General features: G+C 43.4%; 1 protein-coding gene across 1 annotated transcript in view; it reads left to right on the forward strand.

The window, feature by feature from the left end:
* The window catches only part of LOC109471120 (dynein beta chain, ciliary-like), a 42,673-nt gene that overhangs the window by 14,777 nt on the left and 5,694 nt on the right, over positions 1–22,202 (forward strand). Inside the window, exons 18-69 of the mRNA XM_019770345.1 lie at positions 112–245; positions 614–734; positions 1,005–1,174; positions 1,568–1,790; positions 1,959–2,075; positions 2,319–2,405; positions 2,648–2,806; positions 3,019–3,261; positions 3,678–3,923; positions 4,339–4,563; positions 4,692–4,783; positions 4,895–5,021; positions 5,245–5,397; positions 5,519–5,644; positions 5,825–5,932; positions 6,050–6,181; positions 6,501–6,661; positions 6,995–7,151; positions 7,408–7,670; positions 8,042–8,180; positions 8,440–8,611; positions 8,795–8,910; positions 9,083–9,160; positions 9,271–9,403; positions 9,711–9,838; positions 10,229–10,377; positions 10,952–11,105; positions 11,291–11,422; positions 11,671–11,844; positions 12,082–12,286; positions 12,662–12,930; positions 13,139–13,378; positions 13,720–13,881; positions 14,198–14,391; positions 14,748–14,910; positions 15,181–15,336; positions 15,605–15,715; positions 15,869–16,030; positions 16,437–16,670; positions 16,940–17,200; positions 17,506–17,652; positions 17,944–18,225; positions 18,484–18,660; positions 18,897–19,028; positions 19,258–19,493; positions 19,632–19,754; positions 19,963–20,167; positions 20,473–20,637; positions 20,832–20,972; positions 21,132–21,302; positions 21,456–21,578; positions 21,850–22,043. Of these exons, the coding sequence (XP_019625904.1) occupies positions 112–245; positions 614–734; positions 1,005–1,174; positions 1,568–1,790; positions 1,959–2,075; positions 2,319–2,405; positions 2,648–2,806; positions 3,019–3,261; positions 3,678–3,923; positions 4,339–4,563; positions 4,692–4,783; positions 4,895–5,021; positions 5,245–5,397; positions 5,519–5,644; positions 5,825–5,932; positions 6,050–6,181; positions 6,501–6,661; positions 6,995–7,151; positions 7,408–7,670; positions 8,042–8,180; positions 8,440–8,611; positions 8,795–8,910; positions 9,083–9,160; positions 9,271–9,403; positions 9,711–9,838; positions 10,229–10,377; positions 10,952–11,105; positions 11,291–11,422; positions 11,671–11,844; positions 12,082–12,286; positions 12,662–12,930; positions 13,139–13,378; positions 13,720–13,881; positions 14,198–14,391; positions 14,748–14,910; positions 15,181–15,336; positions 15,605–15,715; positions 15,869–16,030; positions 16,437–16,670; positions 16,940–17,200; positions 17,506–17,652; positions 17,944–18,225; positions 18,484–18,660; positions 18,897–19,028; positions 19,258–19,493; positions 19,632–19,754; positions 19,963–20,167; positions 20,473–20,637; positions 20,832–20,972; positions 21,132–21,302; positions 21,456–21,578; positions 21,850–22,043 (8,672 nt within the window). The remainder of the gene's footprint in view (positions 1–111; positions 246–613; positions 735–1,004; positions 1,175–1,567; positions 1,791–1,958; positions 2,076–2,318; positions 2,406–2,647; positions 2,807–3,018; positions 3,262–3,677; positions 3,924–4,338; positions 4,564–4,691; positions 4,784–4,894; positions 5,022–5,244; positions 5,398–5,518; positions 5,645–5,824; positions 5,933–6,049; positions 6,182–6,500; positions 6,662–6,994; positions 7,152–7,407; positions 7,671–8,041; positions 8,181–8,439; positions 8,612–8,794; positions 8,911–9,082; positions 9,161–9,270; positions 9,404–9,710; positions 9,839–10,228; positions 10,378–10,951; positions 11,106–11,290; positions 11,423–11,670; positions 11,845–12,081; positions 12,287–12,661; positions 12,931–13,138; positions 13,379–13,719; positions 13,882–14,197; positions 14,392–14,747; positions 14,911–15,180; positions 15,337–15,604; positions 15,716–15,868; positions 16,031–16,436; positions 16,671–16,939; positions 17,201–17,505; positions 17,653–17,943; positions 18,226–18,483; positions 18,661–18,896; positions 19,029–19,257; positions 19,494–19,631; positions 19,755–19,962; positions 20,168–20,472; positions 20,638–20,831; positions 20,973–21,131; positions 21,303–21,455; positions 21,579–21,849; positions 22,044–22,202) is intronic.

A 22,202-nucleotide genomic window follows, 5' to 3' on the forward strand; every position in this document is an offset into this window, starting at 1 on the left:
AGACATATAAAAGCTATTACCTAAAACAAAACTTCTTACCGATATCTCAATAATTTATTAAGTTTAGACTAACGAACCGTCGAGAATACTAAAAACTAATCCCGCCCCCAGGCTGACCTGGAGGATATGATGGACCTGTCCGAGATGCGCTCGGAGCTGATGGAGCGGATCCAGACCGTCATGAACAAGGCCATCGAGTACAGGAACTCCTTCGACCAGTATGCCTATCTCTGGGTGGACGACAGGTAATCAACAGTCGTTTTTGGCAAAACACCCTATGAACCGATCCCAGCTGTCTTCCAACATTAGCCCTGCAACAACATTTGCGCATTTCTACATTTTTGTTATGTACATGTATTTTCTACAACGTTTAAACTGAAATGGACGGGGATATGGGCTCGGCTTGTTACAGCCACCATTAGAAGTAATCGCTATAAAAATGACGATTAAGCCTAATGTAATCTTTTTCCATGCGTTAATGGAATCGTGTTACATAATAGTAATTCAAGAACTATGCTGATACGTCCTTTAGGTTTACAATCCAAATAACGTATCCACAGCAAAATTACCATTGCTCGTCGACTCAATGTTATTCGTTATATTCAACGAACAGGAAGGAGTTCATGCGGCAGTTCCTGTTGTACAACCACGTCCTCACGGCAGAGGAGATTGAAGCCCATGCAGATGACGGCGTGCCAGAAAACCCACCAACACTCGAGCAGTTCAAAGAACAGGTGTGTGTGTGTGTGTGTGTGTGTGTGTGTGTGTGTGCATGTGCGTGCGTGTGTTTGCACGCGCGCGTGTGTGAGTGTGCATGTGTGTGTGTGTGTGTGTGTGTGTGTGTGTGTGTGTGTGTGTGTATGTTTGTGTGTGCGTGCGTGTGTGTCTGCGTGCGTGTGTGTCTGTACGTGTGTACGTGAGATAGACTCTTTACCATTTGAAATCCCAAACACGTCTTGTGACTTATTTACAACATTTGATATCTCTTCCTCCAACACATTTAGATTGACAGCTACGAGAAGATCTATGAGGTTGTGGAAGGTTTTAGCGACACGGCCATTTTTGAGGGCTGGTTCCGGGTAGACTCAAGGCCTTTCAAGCAAGCTTTGCTGAACATCATCAAAAAGTGGAGCTACATGTTCAAGCAGTACCTGATCGACCATGTCACCAACAGGTAAGGCAGAATGTTGCTAATGGTAGAAAGCATCAAATAGACCTAGGAAATATGTTTCCCGAATAATTCGGTTTCCCGAATGAAACTAGCAAAAGCCACAGGAGACAGCCCTGGTTCTGTAAAAAGAAAATCGCTACCTATCAAACCTATTATCAGGGCTGAAATCAACAGCGTCTTCCCCCTAGATCCTTATATACTGTATTACAAAACACATTTTGGATAAAAAAATTGCCATTTCATGATTATCAAATGGCGTTTCAATTATCCTGCATGGATTGCGGTACAAACCTATCAATTTGACAATCCATATCAAACCGAAAAAAAGGTCTATCATGATGACGAGAATTGGATTATGTCCTTGGTGCTGAAAATGACGTTGCACATGTTTCCCAGCCTGACAGACCTGGCGGAGTTCATCCAAGTGACGGACGCCGGGCTGACCAAGGAGGTGACGGAGGGAGAGTACGACGAGCTGGTGGAGTGCATGGGTCATCTGATGGCGGTCAGGGACAGGCAGCTGACCACAGACGAGATGTTCGAACCGCTGAAGGAGACCATAGAGCTTCTCAAGACATACAACCAGGAGATGCCTGATGAGGTTCACCAGCAGCTGGAGGTACACTATACTGTTCCGACTTTTACACATACAGTTTCACTACTTCTCACTGTTCCAATCTTTACGCATCCAAACATAATACGCTACCCGCTTTGCTAAATTACCTACATGTTTTAAGAATAGATTTTACTGTGAAATATTTGAATATTTGAATTCTTGTTTTCACAGGAGTTGCCTGAGAAATGGAACAACACAAAGAAGAACGCTGTTACCAAGAAACAGGAAGTAGCTCCTCTTCAGACTAATGAAGTCGCCAACATCAGGAGGAAATGTGGGCAGTTTGATGTAAGTATAATACTTTGAAACGTGTTTTGCCATGTGATTGGATAATCTCTGTCTTTGATTGTTTTCCAACATTTGACAACTTTACGTATAAATGACTTTTTGCTGTAAGGAGCGATATGGGAGTTTCCTACTGGAAGATGACCATAACTTGCATACTTTTGGACGAGTGTGTTCCTTAGGTTAAATGTTGTTTTCCTTCCGTTTACTGAATATTCATCTTTTGATTTTCCTATTCTTACACAGGTCAAGCAGCACGAGTTCAGAGAAAGATTCAGAAGAGAAGCACCGTTCCGTTTTGACTCAGATGACCCATACAGGCGACTTGATACTGTAAGTATGAACACGAAACAACAAGATAAAGAGTCACATATGAAGGACACTTTACGCGGAAAATAGTAATAAGAAAGAATAAAACATTAAACATTAGGAACGTCTAACGTTTCATATTTCAAATCTGTTACTGTTGAGACTTCTATTGGTAAATGGTATGGTTAAAAGAACTACTGTTTGTAGAGAGCAGCGCTATGGGCACGAGTAGTCAAATCACATACTATATGCCTTTCACCATACAGGAGCACATGCTGCTTAGTGCCATGGAGGCTGAGATGCAGAAACTGCTGGAGTCAGCAGGGTTATTCGAGGTCAACGTCCCAGACTATCGCCAGCTCAAGGCCTGCAGGAAGGAAGTGCGCCTGCTCAAGATCTTATGGGACATGATCTTCCTCGTCCAGGTAATATTTTCATCATGTGGAAACAATTATGTAGTTACAGTAGTAACAGATATTCGCGGTATCATGAATTTGCAGTGGTAAGTTACGGCGAAAACTGCAAAAATATAACCACCTTGAACATTTTTATTTACCCTTTTGCCTATTTAGTAAGTGTCACTTACAGCTGGAGGTATTTTCTGGTTTTACATTCTCTCTATGATTATTCCATTCAGACAAGTATCGACGACTGGAAGACAACCAAATGGCAAGAAATCAACGTGGAGGTGATGGAGATGGAATGTAAGCGGTTCGCTAAGGACATCCGGGTCCTGGATAAGGAAGTCCGTGCCTGGGACGCCTTCTCCGGATTGGACAGTACAGTAAAGAACATCCTGACGTCACTCCGCGCCGTGACGGAGCTGCAGAACCCTGCCATCAGGGAGAGACACTGGCAGCAGCTCATGACTGTAGCAAAGGTAGGGAGAAATCATTGGGTCATTCTATGCAGTAAGGTGTTTAAACTAGTACACATTTCCTACTTTCAGGTACGAAAGTATTGATTTGGGTGGCTGAGCTGTGGATTTGTGTATCTGTTTGGACTGAGTACATTGATAACACGTGGGTAGGGAGATTGATTAGCAGAACGACAGCCAGTCAACATATAAGAAACAAGTCATACAATGGATCCCTGTGTATACATTTAGCGGGAGGGTAGCTCAAAAAAAGCGGGCACTATTTGATATAGCCATCTTTAGTCTGTATGTTTAGTTATAGACCTCATGAAAGTACTGTACTTTTGCTGTGTCAATAAAGTATCTTCAGTACTGTTCTTTTGCTGTGTCAATAAAGTATCCTGAATACAGGACACACGATAACCTACCGTTTTCCGAAGGTGACGTTCGTGATGGATGAAGACACGACCCTGGCGGACCTGCTGAACCTGCAGCTGCACAAGGTGGAGGACGAGGTGAGGAACATCGTGGACAAGGCCGTCAAGGAGATGAGCATGGAGAAGATCCTGAAGGAGCTGGACGTCACCTGGGCCACCATGGAGTTCGGACAGGACAGTCACGTCAGGACAGGCATCACGCTCATCAAGGCGGACGAGGAACTCATAGAAACACTGGAGGACAACCAGGTCAGGAAACTTTCTCATCGTTCAATTATATTTTGTATATGTTGTACGTGTCTGTGGTAGCGGCCACCAGGCTACCATGTTATGTCTTGTATACCGTAATAACGTAAAGTGGTGAAATTAAGTTAGTTAGTTATAAATAGTTGCAATAGACTCTGTTATGCAATTGTACTCCTGTATATGTCTCTTTTTACAACTCTGGGAACTTTAGCATTTGTATTTGAATTGTATGGCAGCTGATCGGAGTTTAATAAGGAATCCAAGTACAATCTCATACTTCAGTCTAGCTTTCTTTTCATACAGTAAAACATATGAGTTAATGGGTTTAGACAAATCAGTAACATAACAGAATATAAGTATTAGATGTTTATGAAATTCTTAGAATACAAAGTCATTTTTGCATATGTTCTGGCTACAGGTTCAACTACAAAACATGATGATGTCCAAGTACATCGACCACTTCCTTGAGGAAGTTTCACGCTGGCAGAAGAAGCTGACCACGGCAGACTCCGTCATTAACATCTGGCTGGAGGTGCAGCGCACCTGGTCTCACCTGGAGAGCATCTTCATCGGCTCGGAGGACATCCGGAGTCAGCTGCCTGAGGACTCCAAAAGATTCGATGGCATTGATTCCGATTTCAAGGTACGTTTTCGCAAGTACTGGTCCATATAACGATATATGCAGCATTTAGTGATAAAGGAGCTCATTCAAAGTGTGTCTTGAGTTACTATTCTAAAGCACATAGATTAACAATGTCTGTTGCCTTACAGGAATTGATGAAGGAGGCAGAGCAGACACTGAACGTGGTGATTGCCACAAACAAAGACGGTCTGTACGAGAAGCTAGAGGAGATACAGTCAAGGTGTAGTAATCGGCATCTGTTGGAATTTGTGGATCGTTATAAAATATTCTAATTCAGAAGCTTTATTGGAATGTTCAATTGATGGTTGTTCCCTTTTTCTTGTTCAAACAGGTTAGCCCTCTGTGAGAAGGCCCTGGCTGATTATCTGGACACAAAGCGTCTCGCTTTCCCGAGATTCTATTTCGTGTCTTCCACGGATCTCCTGGACATCCTGTCAAAGGGAACACAACCCACTCAGGTGAGAAATATGTATTTCCCTTTTATTATCACTTTAGAATAGCAATATACTTCTGAGCTTAAACAGGTAAGATAGTGTAGGTTTCCAATATGCATTTTGAAGAATTATAAATCTCAAAAGCAGGACCCCGATTCCTGACAGAATGAGCTGAATGTACACAAAGAAAGTCAAAGGTGTCTGTCAAGTACAATGATGTAATGACCGTGGCTTTTGTTATCAACAGGTTGCACGCCACTTACCGAAACTGTTCGACAACATGGCGCGGCTGAAGTTCCAGGAAGATGACGAAGGCAACCCCACAAAAACAGCGCTGGGGATGTACAGCAAGGAGGGCGAGTATGTCGACTTCCCAGAGCCGTGTGAATGTGTGGGACAGGTGGGTTCATCATCCTTATCCTTCTTGGTAGCAAATGTGGTTTTCTGACAGTTTACAGACTATCATTTTAGAGATACGTAAACAAGAAGAGTTAAATACATATATTTTTTCTGCCTTTCAGGTGGAAGCATGGCTAAACCGGCTCCTGGACACCATGCGTGCCTCTGTGAGGCATGAGATGATGGACGCAGTGGTGACATACGAGGAGAAACCGCGTGAACAGTGGGTGTTCGACTACCCTGCACAGGTACACCGGCTTTTGTTTGATTTCACAAGACTTAGTGTAGACGGCTGAATTTGCTGCCAATCTACGCCTGTTTTAGCTGCTATACCATGAACAATGCCAATATAGTTATTTTTCATATAAATTTGTCAGATATGTCCTGTAATGTTCTCGTTTCTCATATTCCATTATCATTTTTTTCAGGTTGCCCTGACAATGTCACAGGTGTGGTGGACCACGGAGGTCACGATTGCTTTCGGTCGGCTCGAGGAAGGGTATGAAAACGCCATGAAGGATTACAACAAGAAGCAGGTAGGTCCTGGGCAATCTATGCAATATGTTATATATATATCGTTGAGTATCAATTAAGCTAAAGCTAAGCTAATTAAGAGTTTGAAACGGATATTGTATTTTTTTTTCTTTTTACAGATTCAACAGCTGAACACGATGATCCTGATGTTGCTGGGAGACCTCAGCTCAGGTGATCGACAGAAACTGGTTACAATCTGTACCATCGATGTACACAACAGGGACGTAGTGGGGAAGATGATCACAAACAAGGTAGGATAATGAAAAACTATGATCGTTTACAAACACGTCAACATCAGTTAAGTTTTTCCCAAGTGTTCACCAATGTAGGACGTTAATCGAATCTACCAAAGCATGATGCGATTGTTCCTGAAATAGGAGTTGTGTCTGCTGTCCATAGTCAATGATTTATCAATCTAAAAAAAACTAGATTAATTCTCAATGTATTTTATAATAAAATGCTAACATCCGCATCAAAACGTTAGTCATTGTTGTGCGGTAGATCTAGTTCCATATACACAATGGGCACGCCTTTTAATTTATAAACCCCTTCTTCCAACGAATATTGCAGACTGAGAATGCTCAGGCCTTCCTGTGGTTGAGCCAGCTGCGGCACCGTTGGGACGAGCAACAGAAAGACTGTTTCGCCAACATCTGTGACGCCCAGTTCAAGTATGCCTACGAATACCTGGGGAACACGGCGCGACTTGTCATCACACCACTGACGGACAGGTACAGCATGCTGCGTCGAGCGCATTATCACTGCCCTTCTACTCAGGATAGTCTTCTAGTTGCACCCCATTAAAGCTGCAGTTGTAAACTTGTTAGGTTTTTCGAAAACACTGATTGTTAAAAAAGTATCTATACCAATAGAGACGTCATATTCAGATTTGATGTTTTTGTATATTTCTCATTCCATATTTAAGGGAATACCGGTAATGATATTCTGCCCATCTTGAGTTTAGATAGTCTAAGCTATAGTATGTGCACCATGTGAAAGAGACATGGTGATCTGAATGAACTAGTTATGTGCACTTAGTGACTCCTACTAATGATATCGTTCAGGTGCTACATCACCTTGACGCAGTCCCTTCATCTGACCATGAGCGGTGCCCCTGCCGGACCTGCCGGGACAGGGAAAACAGAGACCACCAAGGACCTGGGGCGAGCTCTGGGCATCATGGTGTACGTCTTCAACTGCTCCGAACAGATGGACTACAAGGTAAATGTATATCAATGTAGTTGCATACAACTTTTTCTTTTGATCTTTAGTACATGTATAGTCAAAAAGATAGTAAGATCTGCCAGTGTTTCGGTAGCACTCTTTACAGATACTTAAGGTAAGATTGGGGGAAAAATGGAAAAGAAGTGGGATTCAAATCTTATCAAAACAGTCTATTGCTTGTAACAAGGAAAAGCTTTTTATGAAGTAATGGAAATTGTAAAGCAATAACTATGTGATTTTTTTTTGCTTTCAGTCCATTGGGAACATCTACAAGGGTCTTGCGCAGACCGGAGCATGGGGCTGCTTTGACGAGTTCAACCGCATCTCCGTGGAGGTCCTGTCGGTGGTGGCTGTGCAGGTGAAGTCCATCCAGGACGCCATCCGCAACAAGAAGTCCCGCTTCATGTTCGAGGGGGAGGACATCGTGATGACGCCGACTGTGGGCCTGTTCATCACCATGAACCCGGGCTACGCCGGCAGGACGGAGCTGCCGGAAAACCTCAAGTCTTTGTTCAGGTACGGCGAGTTCGATCTCATGAAGCAAGAACCATGTTCGGGCCTGTGTTTATTTTAGTGTCCAAAAACCTATTCTGCTAAGTGGCGACATCCTATACAGCATGCAAAATCCACTTGGATTACGATTAGCAGTCCAACCGATCATAGCGTGGTAATTGGTGGTTCAACCTATGGCTGCATGTCTGTCAAAAAGTTGCATGTTTTCATTTTGTGTTTCTACATTTTGACGGACTACAGGATTATAGGATCGATCTTGGAATGTTGTATTCTTGAAAAACTTGAAGAAAGAGTAGAAGATAAATGCGGCATGTCAACAAGCGTCTTCGCTTTGCCTTTGACCATCTCATAATCTTTTCTTGCTCCTTCCCCAGACCGTGCGCCATGGTTGTGCCCGACTTCGGCATGATCTGTGAGAACATGCTGCTGGCTGCAGGCTTCACGGAGGCCAAACTGCTGGCCAGGAAGTTCATCACGCTCTACACTCTGTGTCGGGAACTGCTGTCCAAGCAGGTATTGTGTCACTTTGTTCTTAGGTAAAGACTAAAAGGTTGTAAATACATAATATAATTTTACAAAATAGCATGATTTTGTGTTAATGGGTACCTGGTATAAAGTTAAAACAGGAACGAGTATTTCAAGGTGACCCTCGAATATGACACTGATTTTGATAAATCTAAGACCTATTTCGTACCAAAAAATTACATTGCCCATAGATTTACAGATAAACCTGGACTATGAGTATTCATGCTCGAAATCTGGATTTCCTTAGGACCACTACGACTGGGGTTTGAGGGCGATCAAGTCCGTGTTGGTAGTGGCGGGAGCGCTGCGGAGATCAGACCGTCAGAGGCCGGAGGACCAGGTGCTGATGCGGGCCCTCCGCGACTTCAACATCCCCAAGATCGTCACAGATGACCTGCCCATCTTCATGGGACTGATAGGTAAAAGGACAAAATGCATTTAATTCTATCACCACTAATCTGTTGAACAAAAACGCGTGAGTGTTTTAGTGTGTACGTTACGGGGCATGGGTAACTGTTTTTATGCTGTAATAAAAAATATCGCCAAGTTCATTGCCTTCACGTGACATCAATGAGGAAAGTAATTGTTTGCCTTTTGTCCAGGTGATCTGTTCCCGGCCCTTGATGTGCCGAGGAAACGTGATATGGACCTGGAGGCCGCAGTGCGGAAAACCACGCTCGAGCTCAAGCTTCAACCTGAGGAGAGCTTCATCATGAAGGTCAGGATCGTTATGAAGTAATTAAAATAATAATAGATGTCACATTAGGTAAGGATTGCCAAAGTTCTACGTAGCTTGCATTCAGAATTCTTTTACTATTGGTATTATCCAATGTTTGTGTCGGTGTTTTTGTCATGAATCAGTCGTATATAAGTTCTATCTTTCCTTGAAGGTGGTACAACTGGAGGAGCTTCTTGATGTTCGTCACTCCGTTTTCGTCATTGGCAATGCCGGTACCGGAAAATCTAAGGTAAAAGCTCCCTATGATTCATGTTACAATATGATATATTTTTGTAGTGATATTTCTGTTAATTAAAGTTTTATCATTATTTATCTTGTTATCGTGTGATTCTGTTGCAGGTAATGAAGACACTCCACAGGACCTATGCCAACCTGAAGCGGAAGCCTGTGTGGAATGACTTGAACCCCAAAGCAGTCACCACTGACGAGTTGTTTGGTTACATCAACCCTGCCACTCGTGAATGGAAAGACGGTAACAGACACCCCCCTGTCTTCATATTCCGTCACATTTGTATGCTTTTATACAGCTCGATGTGAAAACATAAAACATTCCAATAATAGGGGCCGGTGACAGTTATGTATGTGGTATGCTTTTTAAGGGAAATATTGAATTTGTTCTAGGGAAATGATTTGATGCATTGAATGATTCCATATTTGATGTAAAAGAAAACAGATACAGAAACATCAAAAAAAACTTTTCTGCTAGTAACTTAAAGGTTACCTTATTGGTGAGAACATTGGATAAAGTACTAAAAGCTATTTTGATGTTTTGTTGTCAGGTCTTTTCTCCACCATCATGCGAGACCAGGCTAACATCACTCATGACGGGAACAAGTGGATCGTGTTGGACGGAGATATCGACCCCATGTGGATAGAATCCCTCAATACTGTTATGGACGACAATAAGGTTCGTATGGGATAAGTTGTTTTCGTCATTACATAACTGCATTTCAGATGATGTAAGCCTATCGTGCGTGATAGTACCCCTTACATGTATAGCATACACGCTGCATTCGACAGAACTATCGGGATACATTATGGCTAACACTTCTTCAAGTTATATAGCTTTTTGTATGGAGAAATACAAAGTGATCAAAAGTCATACAGCAATGTATAGACTAAGGCTATCTGCAGAAATATGAATACTGTAAACGAAGATGTCACCTACAGTAACACTGATCATAAAATTGTTTCCCTTCCCATTGCGATACAGAATGGTGACGTACTTTGAATACCTTCCTCTAAAAAGAAATGGAAATTTTTCAAATGATCATGATGTACTGACCGTCCCATGTAGGTGTTGACGTTGGCCAGTAACGAGCGCGTCCCGCTGAACCCGTCCATGCGGCTGCTGTTTGAGATCAGTCACCTCCGCACGGCGACCCCCGCCACCGTCTCACGGGCAGGCATCCTGTACGTCAACCCGCAGGACCTGGGCTGGCATCCGTAAGTACCGTCTGGTCTTATAGTCTCAGTCGCAACACTGTACAGCTTTATGAAATGTGGATGGAGGGCTGCAAATATCTCAACTTAATTTACATATCAATGAGACTCAATTGTTTTCCCGGTTCCTCATATATGGGTATTGACTAGCTATATTAGTTCATTTTAGTGACGCTCAAGAGTGATGGGTGTCACTTGAAACGTCCGGACGTAATCTCCATGGTTTATACAGCAGTAACTAAGAAAGTCCGTTTGAATTGTCTATGAGTATGGAAGGAGGGAGTACTGCTTAAAGAAATAAATTATCTATGCCAATTACGGGTGAATAGAATATATGGATTGAAATCCCTGGTAATGGAAGGCATATGTAAACCACAGCATTTTCAGCACCATGGACAGGAACGGTACATTTAGTTACAGTTGTTAAACTATGAGTTAAAGATTAACAGGCTCATTTCTAGGAAGTCCATACACCAAATCGTAACAAAAGGCATATCATCATGAGGAATATGATCTGTTCATAAGGATTTAGATGTGTTTAGCCCCAAATGTAAGAAAACATATTTAAAATTTGCAGAATTGTGACGAGCTGGATCGACACCCTGAAGGAACAGTCCCAGAAGGCGAACCTCACCATCCTCTTCGACAAGTACATGCCGCCCATCCTGGACGGGATGCGCAGTGGCCGCTTCAAGAAAATCACACCTATTCCAGAAACCAGCATGGTGCAGGTAAGAACAAATTCATGAATCGTGGTGAACCAATCAGTTGGTCACTACGTGAATAACCATTTCTGTTTTCATGTTTGTATTAATTTTCAAATGTATTGAAGGACGTAAAATGTTTACACATGATTATTGGTGGAATTTCTAGCATTTTTAAGTAAGAGTACAACAAATCTTTTGCTACCACACAGATGCTGTGCTACTTGCTAGAAGTACTGCTGACTCCTCAGAACACTCCGCCAGATTGTCCCAAAGAGCTGTACGAGTTGTACTTTGTGTTCGCGGCTGCCTGGGCTTTCGGTGGCTCCATGTTCCAGGATCAGGTAGGTCTACAAATCACTAGTATGCTATGTTCAAATGTCGTCAAACGATGACCATTCTGCAAAGACGATTCCAAACACTAGTAATCGTAATGAAACAGCGGAATTATCCCATCTTATCTACGCATAGACACTGCTTTTTTATTTTCCAGATATCATATAGGGATGCTGTGTAGTTGGATTGTACAGCATAATTGAGAATGGAACTTCAAATACAGAATAAATCATGCTTTGAAATTACTCTTCTGCAGCTGATTGATTACCGTGTGGAGTTCAGTAAGTGGTGGGTCACGGAGTTCAAGACGATCAAGTTCCCGTCTCACGGCACCATTTTCGACTACTTCATCGACCCGGAGTCTAAGAAGTTCCTGCCCTGGACGGAGAAGGTGCCTAAGTTTGATATGGACCCAGACAAGCCACTGCAGGTATGGGCAGCGATTTGTACTTGTTTTCCAAATACTCTGATTAGTTCGTATTATGATCGACAGGTGGTTGAATGTACTTATAACGTATTACTATATTACTTACATTTATGAATTGACAGTAGCAATGAGTTTTTTTAATAATTAGTAATCACACATACCTTGCAAACCCCCATAGGATTATTGTCTTGTTTACTATTAAGAAAAAAACAAGAACACATTTTCAATCCTTCCTCCCAGGCTGTGCTTGTACACACTGCAGAGACAACCCGCATCAAGTACTTTGTCGACATGTTGATGGCCAAGGGAAGACCAGTCATGTTGGTCGGTAACGCCGGAACTGGTAAGACGGTACTGGCCGGGGACAAGTTCAGTAGTCTCTCCGAGGACTACATGGTCACGAAGATCCCCTTCAACTACTACACAACCTCTGCTATGCTGCAAGGTAGGTGCTTCTTCTACTTTGACACGATAAACGTAGTGCACGAAGTGTGGTACATGTATAGACAAAGGGTTTGCTAAAAAGTGCGTAATGTATACGTAAGGTCTTTGGCGTGTTGCCTATTGTTTTAGATGGCTGAGCCCATGGATGTGTCTGTCTTGATTGCATGGTGGGTGGGTGGTGATTTTGGCAATTGATAGGGAGGTCACCCAGCTTTTGCCTTCAGGACGTGATGTAATATCAATCACAGAATCCATGCCACAGTGTCAGTTCCCAAAACACTTTATGTGAACTTAAAGGTCTGGAAAACCCAAAATACGGAATTTCTTCTTGACATGTTGACATGTGAAACTTTTATGCATTGAACCCATACAACAGCAATCATGGAGAAGCCACTGGAGAAGAAGGCTGGCCGTAACTACGGTCCTCCGGGCGGGAAGAAACTCATCTACTTCCTGGACGACATGAACATGCCCGAGGTGGACACGTACGGCACGGTCCAGCCGCACACACTCATCCGGCAACACATGGACTACAACCACTGGTACGACAGGGCCAAGCTCACGCTCAAGGACATCCTTAACTGCCAGTATGTGGCCTGCATGAACCCAACTGCCGGGAGCTTCACCATCAACCCAAGACTGCAGGTCAGCACTGGATGGTAGTCTCGGAAATAGAGAATTTGTCGTCTTAATTTCGAAAAAAAAAAGCATTTACAGCATCGCTATTACTTGTATTGACTACACAATGTAGCAACATACTGCCTCAAGATAGGCTCAGTGTCGATATACTGTATTTCTTATCTATCATCTTGGCATATCAATGACATATCCTGTTGTTTTCTTTACACATCAGCGGCACTTTGCAGTGTTTGCGGTTAGCTTCCCGGGTGCGGACGCCCTGACTACTATATACAAGAGCATCATCAACGGGCATCTCCAGGGCGCTAACTTCAGCAATAACGTGGTGAAGGCTGCCGCACACATCGTGGAGGCAGCCATCGGTCTGCACCAGAAGATAACCTCCACATTCCTGCCCACTGCCATCAAGTTCCACTACATCTTCAACCTCAGGGACCTGTCCAACATCTTCCAGGTACTAGGTCTTCTATATGCAGATGCCCTGTGAATTAACTGGTTGAATTTCACATGGATATGATATCCTAATCAAACAAACAAACAAACAAACAAACAAACAAACAAACTTTGAAGGTGATTGTGTTCCTTTGGATAAATGACCTGAAAATCATAATATAGATCTGTATGTAAGTCTGGCGTGGGTGATGAGAAAACACAGTTTCAAAGCAAGATTGCGCATGTTGTGGTCGTAGCTTCCCTGGAAAAGAGACAAAATCATTAAGAAATGAACGTGCTTCATGAATATGTTTAATTAAACATGCCAGTTTATCATTATAGCATGTTCTGCTGATCTTGTAGGGTATCCTGTTTGCCGGACCGGAGTGCATGAAGACTCCTCTGGACTTCATCCGTCTGTGGCTGCACGAGGCAAACCGCGTGTACGGGGACAAACTGGTGGACGAGAAGGACATGGAGATGTTCAACAAAGTCGTGCTGGACAACGTGCGCAAGTACTTCGAGGTAAGCAACGGACAACGTACACCCATTGTTGATTAGTATCGTAAATGAGTTTTTGTTTAACCTTATAATAAAACAGCATCGATATACTGCTAGTGCCATGATTCAATTAGGTTGAACGTTCCCCGTGAAAACATAGCTTATATTCTATGCAAGGTATGCGAAAACTAATATTGCAAAATTCCCATTGTATATGGTAGTTTATTGCTCCAGACCGTTATAAATAAACATTATTAGCTGTTACACAATACATTTGATTTCATATCACATTAACAAAGGGTGATACTCACTTGTCATTTTTCCTTGACCACACTACCAGGATATGGAAGAGAGCGAGATCATGGAAAAGCCCAACATGTACACCCACTTTTCCCAAGGGATCGGTGATCCCAAGTACATGCCTGTCTCTGGGTGGGCTGAGCTCAACAAGCTGCTGGTCGAGGCCTTGGACACCTACAACGAGCTGAACGCAGCCATGAACCTGGTTCTGTTTGAGGATGCCATGCAGCATGTGTAAGTTGCACTGACAGTCGTGAAAATCTAAAAATGTTACTGCTGTATCTGAAATACATAGTTACTATAATCTACTAGAAATTGGAGATTTCGTACTTTCAACATTAGTATTTTTTATTTTTGGTGACCTTCAAGTTCACAGATCTCCTGGAAGTGTTTGGTGAACTATGGGAAGATTGTATGGTGTTATTACACAATTCGTATTAAAACTCCCTATCAATCAACCATCAAAACAATGTCCTGCCCACCATGCCCCCAAAGCAAATAGGACAGACTGACATGTCTCACCCAGAATTAAATGATTACTTACCATACGGTTTCGAAATCTAATCTCACATTGTAACTGTTTACCGTAGGTGCCGTATCAACCGTATCCTGGAGTCTCCCCGGGGTAACGCGCTGCTGGTGGGTGTGGGAGGCAGCGGGAAGCAGAGTCTGTCCCGCCTGGCCGCCCACATCAGCGCGCTGGACGTGTTCCAGATCACACTCAGGAAGGGCTACAGCATTCCGGATCTTAAGGTCAGGATTTTCATGGTTATGTTGAGAATTGAAACATTAAGAATTGATACTAAATCAAGCTGTTTTAGGGAATCTTTTAGCAGTAAGCTGAATTTTCAGCTTTAAGATCATCAGCTTCATTCTAAATGACAGAAAGTAAATTTCAAACCACTTCATTTCCTCTGGAGAGTTTGCCTTGTATGACGTGTGTTTGCTCCTTTGATATCAATGAACATAAAAAAATGCTTTAAATTATCAAATCCTTCATGCATCCTTTTACCCCCTCCACAGATGGACCTGGCCAATCTGTACATCAAGGCAGGGATGAAGAACATCGGTATGGTGTTCCTGATGACCGACGCGCAGGTCGCAGATGAGAAGTTCTTGGTGTTGGTCAATGATCTCCTGGCCTCTGGAGAAATACCCGACCTCTTCCCTGATGACGAGGTGAGCTTGGGTAAACATAAACATTAAGCATCAAGTGGTGCAAACTGTGATAGTGTAATCTCTTTTGTATGCTCATTTTTAGGTCTTATACGATGAGTAAAGAGAGGTCTTGCTGGAGAACTATGGTTTGGCTATAGCGCTACCAGGATTCTGCCTTCCGACCAATTGCCAGTAGCAGCATTGACTGGTATGCATCCTTTCAAAAAGGATCGTTTTTTTTTTGGTATGATTTAATGAGTGACATTGGTTTGACGTGTCTTTCCTTTAGATCGAAAACATCATCAGTGGGCTGCGGATGGAGGTGAAGGGACTAGGTCTGCAGGACACAAGAGAGAACTGCTGGAGTTTCTTCATCGACAGGGTTCGGCGCCAACTCAAGGTAAGGCTACAGTAACTGTTATGGCATACTGATGAAAAAGTAACACCAATTGTATACAAAGAATACAAATATATACAAAGACAAAAATGTATTCTTCCATTTACCAAGCAAACGAAAATATGCAATAACTCTCACGACATCTTATCCCTTTAGGTCGTCCTGTGCTTTTCGCCCGTCGGACGTACCCTGCGCGTGCGTGGACGCCGTTTCCCGGCCGTGGTGAACTGCACGTCCATCGACTGGTTCCAGGACTGGCCGCAGGAGGCGCTGGAGTCCGTCAGCAGGAGGTTCATAGAGGAGGTGGACGGGATAGAGGTAACGGGGTGTTTGTGTTCAATAGTGTGTTTCAGACTGCTGTGGAATAGCCTGGACGATCAAGGATTAAGATCATTGTCCGTAATAGTTGTGATAAATCACTTGTCAATCAGTAACTCACCTTAAGGGGTAATCCCCATTCTTGTTTAGCCTACCTTTGCCTAGCTTTCCTGTCACATTGTCCACTGAGATCTTCCGCTGCTTTGAAATTGTGGGTGTAATGTTAATCATTTCTTCTCTCAGTTGATTGACATTAGATTGCTATAAATTTTACTTGCAACTTTTACCATAAATTCAGTGGGAATAAATTTCATGGTATCTCAATTTATTTAGGATTGTAAGACGTTAATTTATCTTTAGTGGGTCAGCCACTGTAATGATCACTTCTGTCCTCTACCCACCCCAGCCTGACGTGAAGAACTCCATCAGCCTGTTCATGTCCTACGCGCACACCAGTGTGAACGAGATGAGCAAGGCGTACATCGCCAACGAGCGCCGGTACAACTACACCACTCCCAAGAGCTTCCTGGAGCAGATCGCTCTCTACAGGAATCTCCTGAAGAAGAAGAGTGACGAGCTGACGGCCAAGATGCAGCGGTTGGAGAACGGACTGTTGAAACTGCAAAGCACGGCGTCACAGGTATCACAGTTGGATAGCTTCAGTATGCAAATATGTCGTAGAGTGATAATCAGTATAAGTAGTAAGCTGAAGACTTTAATGTAAAACCAACAAATTTAGTTCACTATACCTTAAAGTTGTACCTTTGGTTAACCCTAAAATAGAATTTTCTAAAATCTATCATAACTAGTTATATATTGAAATAGATCGGACCATTGGTACAAAACTACACAATTTGGTACGTTTACACAACAGGGGCTCATCACTATATATCTATTCCAATTCTAAAGGTGGACGACTTGAAAGCAAAGCTGGCCTCACAAGAAGTGGAACTGAAAGCGAAGAACGAAGAGGCTGAGAAGTTGATCGCCAAGGTAGGGGCAGAGACAGAACGGGTCAGTAAGGAGAAGGCCATCGCTGATGAAGAAGAGGAGAAGGTGTCTGTCATCAAACAGAAGGTGTCTGTCAAGCAGAAGTCCTGTGAGGAGGACCTGGCCCGTGCGGAGCCTGCGCTGCTAGCTGCAAAGGAGGCGTTGGACACGCTGAATAAGGTATGATGTTTTGACTTGATGCATGAGCATGCATGGATGTCTAAAGTTGTAAAGCGATTTTTACTTCCTTGTATGGAAGTATTGTGTGGGTGGCTGAGCTTAGGTTTAAGTGTCTGTTTGTCCGGGTAGCGAAGGTGGGGGAAGATTGACAGGCATATGATCACAAACACAGGACATTGCTCAGGCCGGGAGCTAGAGGTCATTATTGACGTCAATGGGGATGATGGATCCTCCAATACTTCCTGGAAGCCTGAAATCTCTATCATGTAATGTGACCAAACTTACCTATGGTATTCCTGTTTCAGGGCAACTTGACAGAAATGAAGGCGTTTGGCTCCCCGCCTGCTGCTGTGATCAACGTCACCGCTGCAGTAATGGTGCTGATGGCACCTGGCGGGAAGGTACCGAAGGACAGGAGCTGGAAGAATGCCAAGTCTCAGCTTATGGGCAAGGTAAAATATGTCCAAATTCTTACCGGCAATCTCAAAATAATCTTCTCTGGTGTTTGTTAAGGGCCTGGTCACATCCAACATGCATGTATGCATGGCAAGCGCAAGCTGCAGGGCTTCGTGTGGTAGTCCTGCAAAATCCAGTTGGTTCTCTCACAGCCTGCTTAACATTCTATGGCATCAAAATCATACGACGACCTAGGACGAACGTGTCCGCGCTGTACCTTATTACTACATCAAGGATGCTAGTTTCCTAAAATCTCTGTTTTAATGTGTGTTCTTTTTTGCTTCCAGGTGGACACGTTTCTGGAGAATCTGCTGAACTTCGACAAGGAGAACATCCCCGATCCTAACCTGAAGGCACTGCAGCCATATCTCCAGGACAAGGAGTTCAACCCCGACAACATCCGCACCAAGTCCATCGCCGCCGCCGGTCTGTGTGCCTGGGTCATCAACATCGTCAAGTACTACGAGGTGTTCTGTGAGGTCGAGCCCAAGAGGATTGCTCTGAATGAGGCAAACGAAGAGCTAAGAGCTGCCACGGAAAAGTTGAACAAAATCAAGAGCAAGATCGCGGTAAATCTCATTTTATCTCGTCATACAGATGGTTATCTGCACAGATATATTTGTGGGATACTTATTATCATGCATGATATGTTCGTCATGAAAAATCCAGAAAATGAACCAATGAAACTGTTATCTGGATGACCTGTACTTGCGGATTAGCAGTTCTGGCCCTAATTGCTGCCACTACTGGGCAATTTATTATTGTCTCCACATTGTTGTGTATCACATATCATAGATGGATTCTATTCCGTATTCATACCAATTCAGGACCTTGAAGCAACTCTGGCAGATCTGACTGCAAAATTCGAGAAAGCCACGGAAGAGAAGCTGAAGTGCCAGCAGGAGGCCGACCGCACGGCGTACACCATCTCCCTGGCCAACCGGCTGGTGGGAGGACTGGCCTCCGAAAACGTCCGCTGGGCAGAGTCTGTCAACAACTTCAAGGTATCTCCATGATTGATAAGATTAGTGTCTGATGTCAGTGGCTAATTTGATGAGGCTAATAAGCTATGGATTTTTAAATCACTATCTCGTTTTTTTCTTTTAAGCAGTTTGATATTTGATTTCAGTAGCCTGTGTGTGTTGATGCAGTAAATGATTCCACAGATTTTTCATACAGCATGCCAAAGGAATCCCCTTAATATATCTACCGCTGACATTGACATATTGTGTTGCCATAGATCCAAGCGAGTACCCTCTGTGGAGATGTGCTGCTGATTGCCGCCTTCGTGTCTTACGTCGGCTGCTTCTCCAAGCGATACCGACAGGACCTAATCGAGAACTTCTGGACACCTTTCATCAAACAACTAAAGGTAACATTATGATAGTATAATCTAGTAGTAAAACCGCAATAAGAAATGATGTAATATATAGTAGTGTAACCGTATTGAGAAATGACGTATAACGTTATTCCTCAATACAGTTGAGATTGATATTGAGAATGACGTGCATAGAGGACAAAACAAACGCATTCAAATTATGAGCGGCAATAGATGACTAATGAAAAAGGTGCTAAACCTTCTTTTGCGAATCTCCCAACAGGTTCCCATCCCCATCACAGAGGGCCTGGATCCCTTGTCTCTGCTGACAGACGACGCTGACATCGCGGCATGGAACAACGAGGGGTTGCCTAGCGACCGCATGTCCACGGAGAACGCCACCATCCTGCTGAACTGTGAGCGCTGGCCTCTCATGATCGACCCTCAGCTGCAGGGCATCAAGTGGATCAAGACAAGAGTTGGAGATGACCTCGTCATAGTCAAGATTGGACAAAAGGGGTACGTCGAACGTCATGTTTTTATGGTTTTATCTTCAAAACATGGAATTTGAGCCAGGGAACAAGTTTTATCCTTAACCTACTTGTATTGACCACTCAAGATGTGTAAACAGATGTTTTTAAATATGGTATATTTCAGGTACCTTGACACTATCGAGCGTGCCCTATCTACGGGAGAGACCATCCTCTTTGAGAACATTGAAGAGTCCGTGGACCCAGTACTTGACCCGCTTCTCGGCAGGAACACGATCAAGAAGGGGAGGTAAGGAAACTTATAACGATGCCTCTTAGGACTGGTACAGCTCCCAATGTATCTGTCTACAAATTACTATGGTCTCCAGTACTCTCATTGAAAAGTTTGTTGGATATTCACAATGTGATAGACAGTTGTTGTTGTCTACAGAGTTAGGTTTATATTTGGATACCACAGTGACTGCATAAAGTAACAATATTTACTCATTTAAATGTAGATTCATCAAAATTGGAGACAAGGAGTGCGAGTACCATCCGAAGTTCCGGCTGATCCTACACACCAAGCTGGCCAACCCGCACTACAAGCCGGAGATGCAGGCCCAGACCACCCTCATCAACTTCACCGTCACCAGGGACGGCCTGGAGGACCAACTGCTGGCGGATGTCGTCAGCAAAGAAAGGCCTGATCTGGAGAAATTAAAGGTACGTGCCATCTTTTACATTGTAACAGTTTAAGATGTGTAGTATTTACTGCCCCAATCTCAGTTTTTGATAGGAAAAATGTGACTGGGTCTTGTTAATTCAAATATTTACTTGTCTACAACACGAGTACTGCTGCTTTAATGACAATGGTGGCCGTGAATTTCAGTTCAATTTGACAGTTCAACACATACATATGTACGTATTTCTTGCAGTTGAAAAACTATATTACATCTTTATGAACAGAACAATACACAGACTTTAAGCCGATACATTTTATAAGCTGAGGCATTTTGTTTTGATTTCAGTCTGACCTGACCAAGCAGCAGAACGACTTCAAGATCACCCTGAAGGAGCTGGAGGATTCTCTGCTGTCTCGCCTGTCCGCGGCTCAGGGCAACTTCCTGGGGGATACAGCACTGGTGGAGAATCTGGAGACCACTAAGCGTACCGCTGCTGAGATTGAAGTGAAGGTACATAGCGAGGGATTGTTCACTGCCCCTGCCAGAGACAAGAGTGAACAAAGACCATTTCATACATACTAGTAGTTTGTCTTTTGACAAGACGGCAGTTGGATCACTCAGCATAAAGAACTTCCATTCCTTCTGTTTCCGACATGCTGCTGCTGTTTGTAGCATTTGTTTGAAAAAAATCTCTAATTTTGCAGGTTGAAGAAGCCAAGACAACAGAGGCCAAAATCAACGAAGCCCGTGAACTGTACCGTCCCGCAGCTGCCCGTGCCTCGCTCCTCTACTTCATCCTGAATGACCTGAACATGATCAACCCCATCTACCAGTTCTCTCTCAAGGTAAGAACAGAGTGCCTGAAAAACATCACATAATTGCCTAGGAACATGCACATTTGCCTGTAAACGCATTTACAACGACATATAAGTGACAACAAATGAAAGGCCTCCTGTCTATACATACAAAGGAAAGTTTTCAAAAGGTTTCTCCTTCTTTCACAGGCATTCAATGTGGTCTTCACCAAAGCTATTGAGCGTGCAGGCCAGGCAGAGGAGGTGAAGGAACGAGTGGCCAACCTGATCGACTCCATCTCCTTCTCTGTCTTCATGTACACAACTCGTGGCCTGTTTGAGCGGGACAAGCTCACCTTCTTGTCTCAAGTGGCCTTCCAGGTTCGTATGGGGAGAGAATTTACAGAAATTTTGTACGGGAGCATTATAATTATATATACAATACGAATGCAATGTAATGCAGGGCAATTTGTTGAATCACAGTTATGCGAGTTTGTCTATTCAGATCTCTTCTAATCTTTTTTCTCTCTTCAGATCCTTCTGATGAAGAAGGAGATCAACATGGTAGAGTTGGACTTCCTGCTCCGCTTCCCGATCCAGGTTAACGCAAAGAGCCCAGTAGACTTCCTAACAGATACTGCCTGGGGAGGTATCAAGGTAAGGCTTGTTTCATATTTTCTTTCTTAGTAACGTTAGCTCCGTCTTTTTCAATAAATCACAAATGTGCGTGGTGACGTAAAAAGCAAAGCAAATAATCAGAGACAATTGAATAGTATACTTGGCATCATTCTTTGTTGTGAATTTATATGCTGCAAGACACCTGTATAATCAAATTTGCCAGTTAACTCGACCTCACCTGTCCTTCACTGGGTTGAACATGACTGTAAGTGTACTGCCACAAAATAACCTGATTATTTCTTTTTACCAGGCTTTGGCAGCTATGGAGGAGTTCCACAACCTTGACCGTGACATTGAGGGATCTGCCAAACGGTGGAAGAAGTTTGTGGAAAGCGAGTGTCCCGAGAAGGAAAAGTTCCCGCAAGAGTGGAAAAACAAAACCTCCCTCCAGAAGCTGTGCATGATGAGGGCACTGCGACCGGACAGGATGACCTATGCCGTGACGTAAGGGCTCATGTTTATACAGGAAACTGCCTTCTCTCTAGTCATTAAACACTTTTAAATTAAAGGTAAAGATAGCCGGGTAGCCCCATAAGCTTTTTGAGGCTGAAGGGGCAGTGGGTTGTTACTTTGTCTAGGGCACGATTGGAAGGTGGAGCCCAT

Source organism: Branchiostoma belcheri, unplaced genomic scaffold, assembly GCF_001625305.1.
Source record: "Branchiostoma belcheri isolate BF01 breed outbred unplaced genomic scaffold, Haploidv18h27 scaffold24, whole genome shotgun sequence".
NCBI lineage: Eukaryota > Metazoa > Chordata > Leptocardii > Amphioxiformes > Branchiostomatidae > Branchiostoma > Branchiostoma belcheri.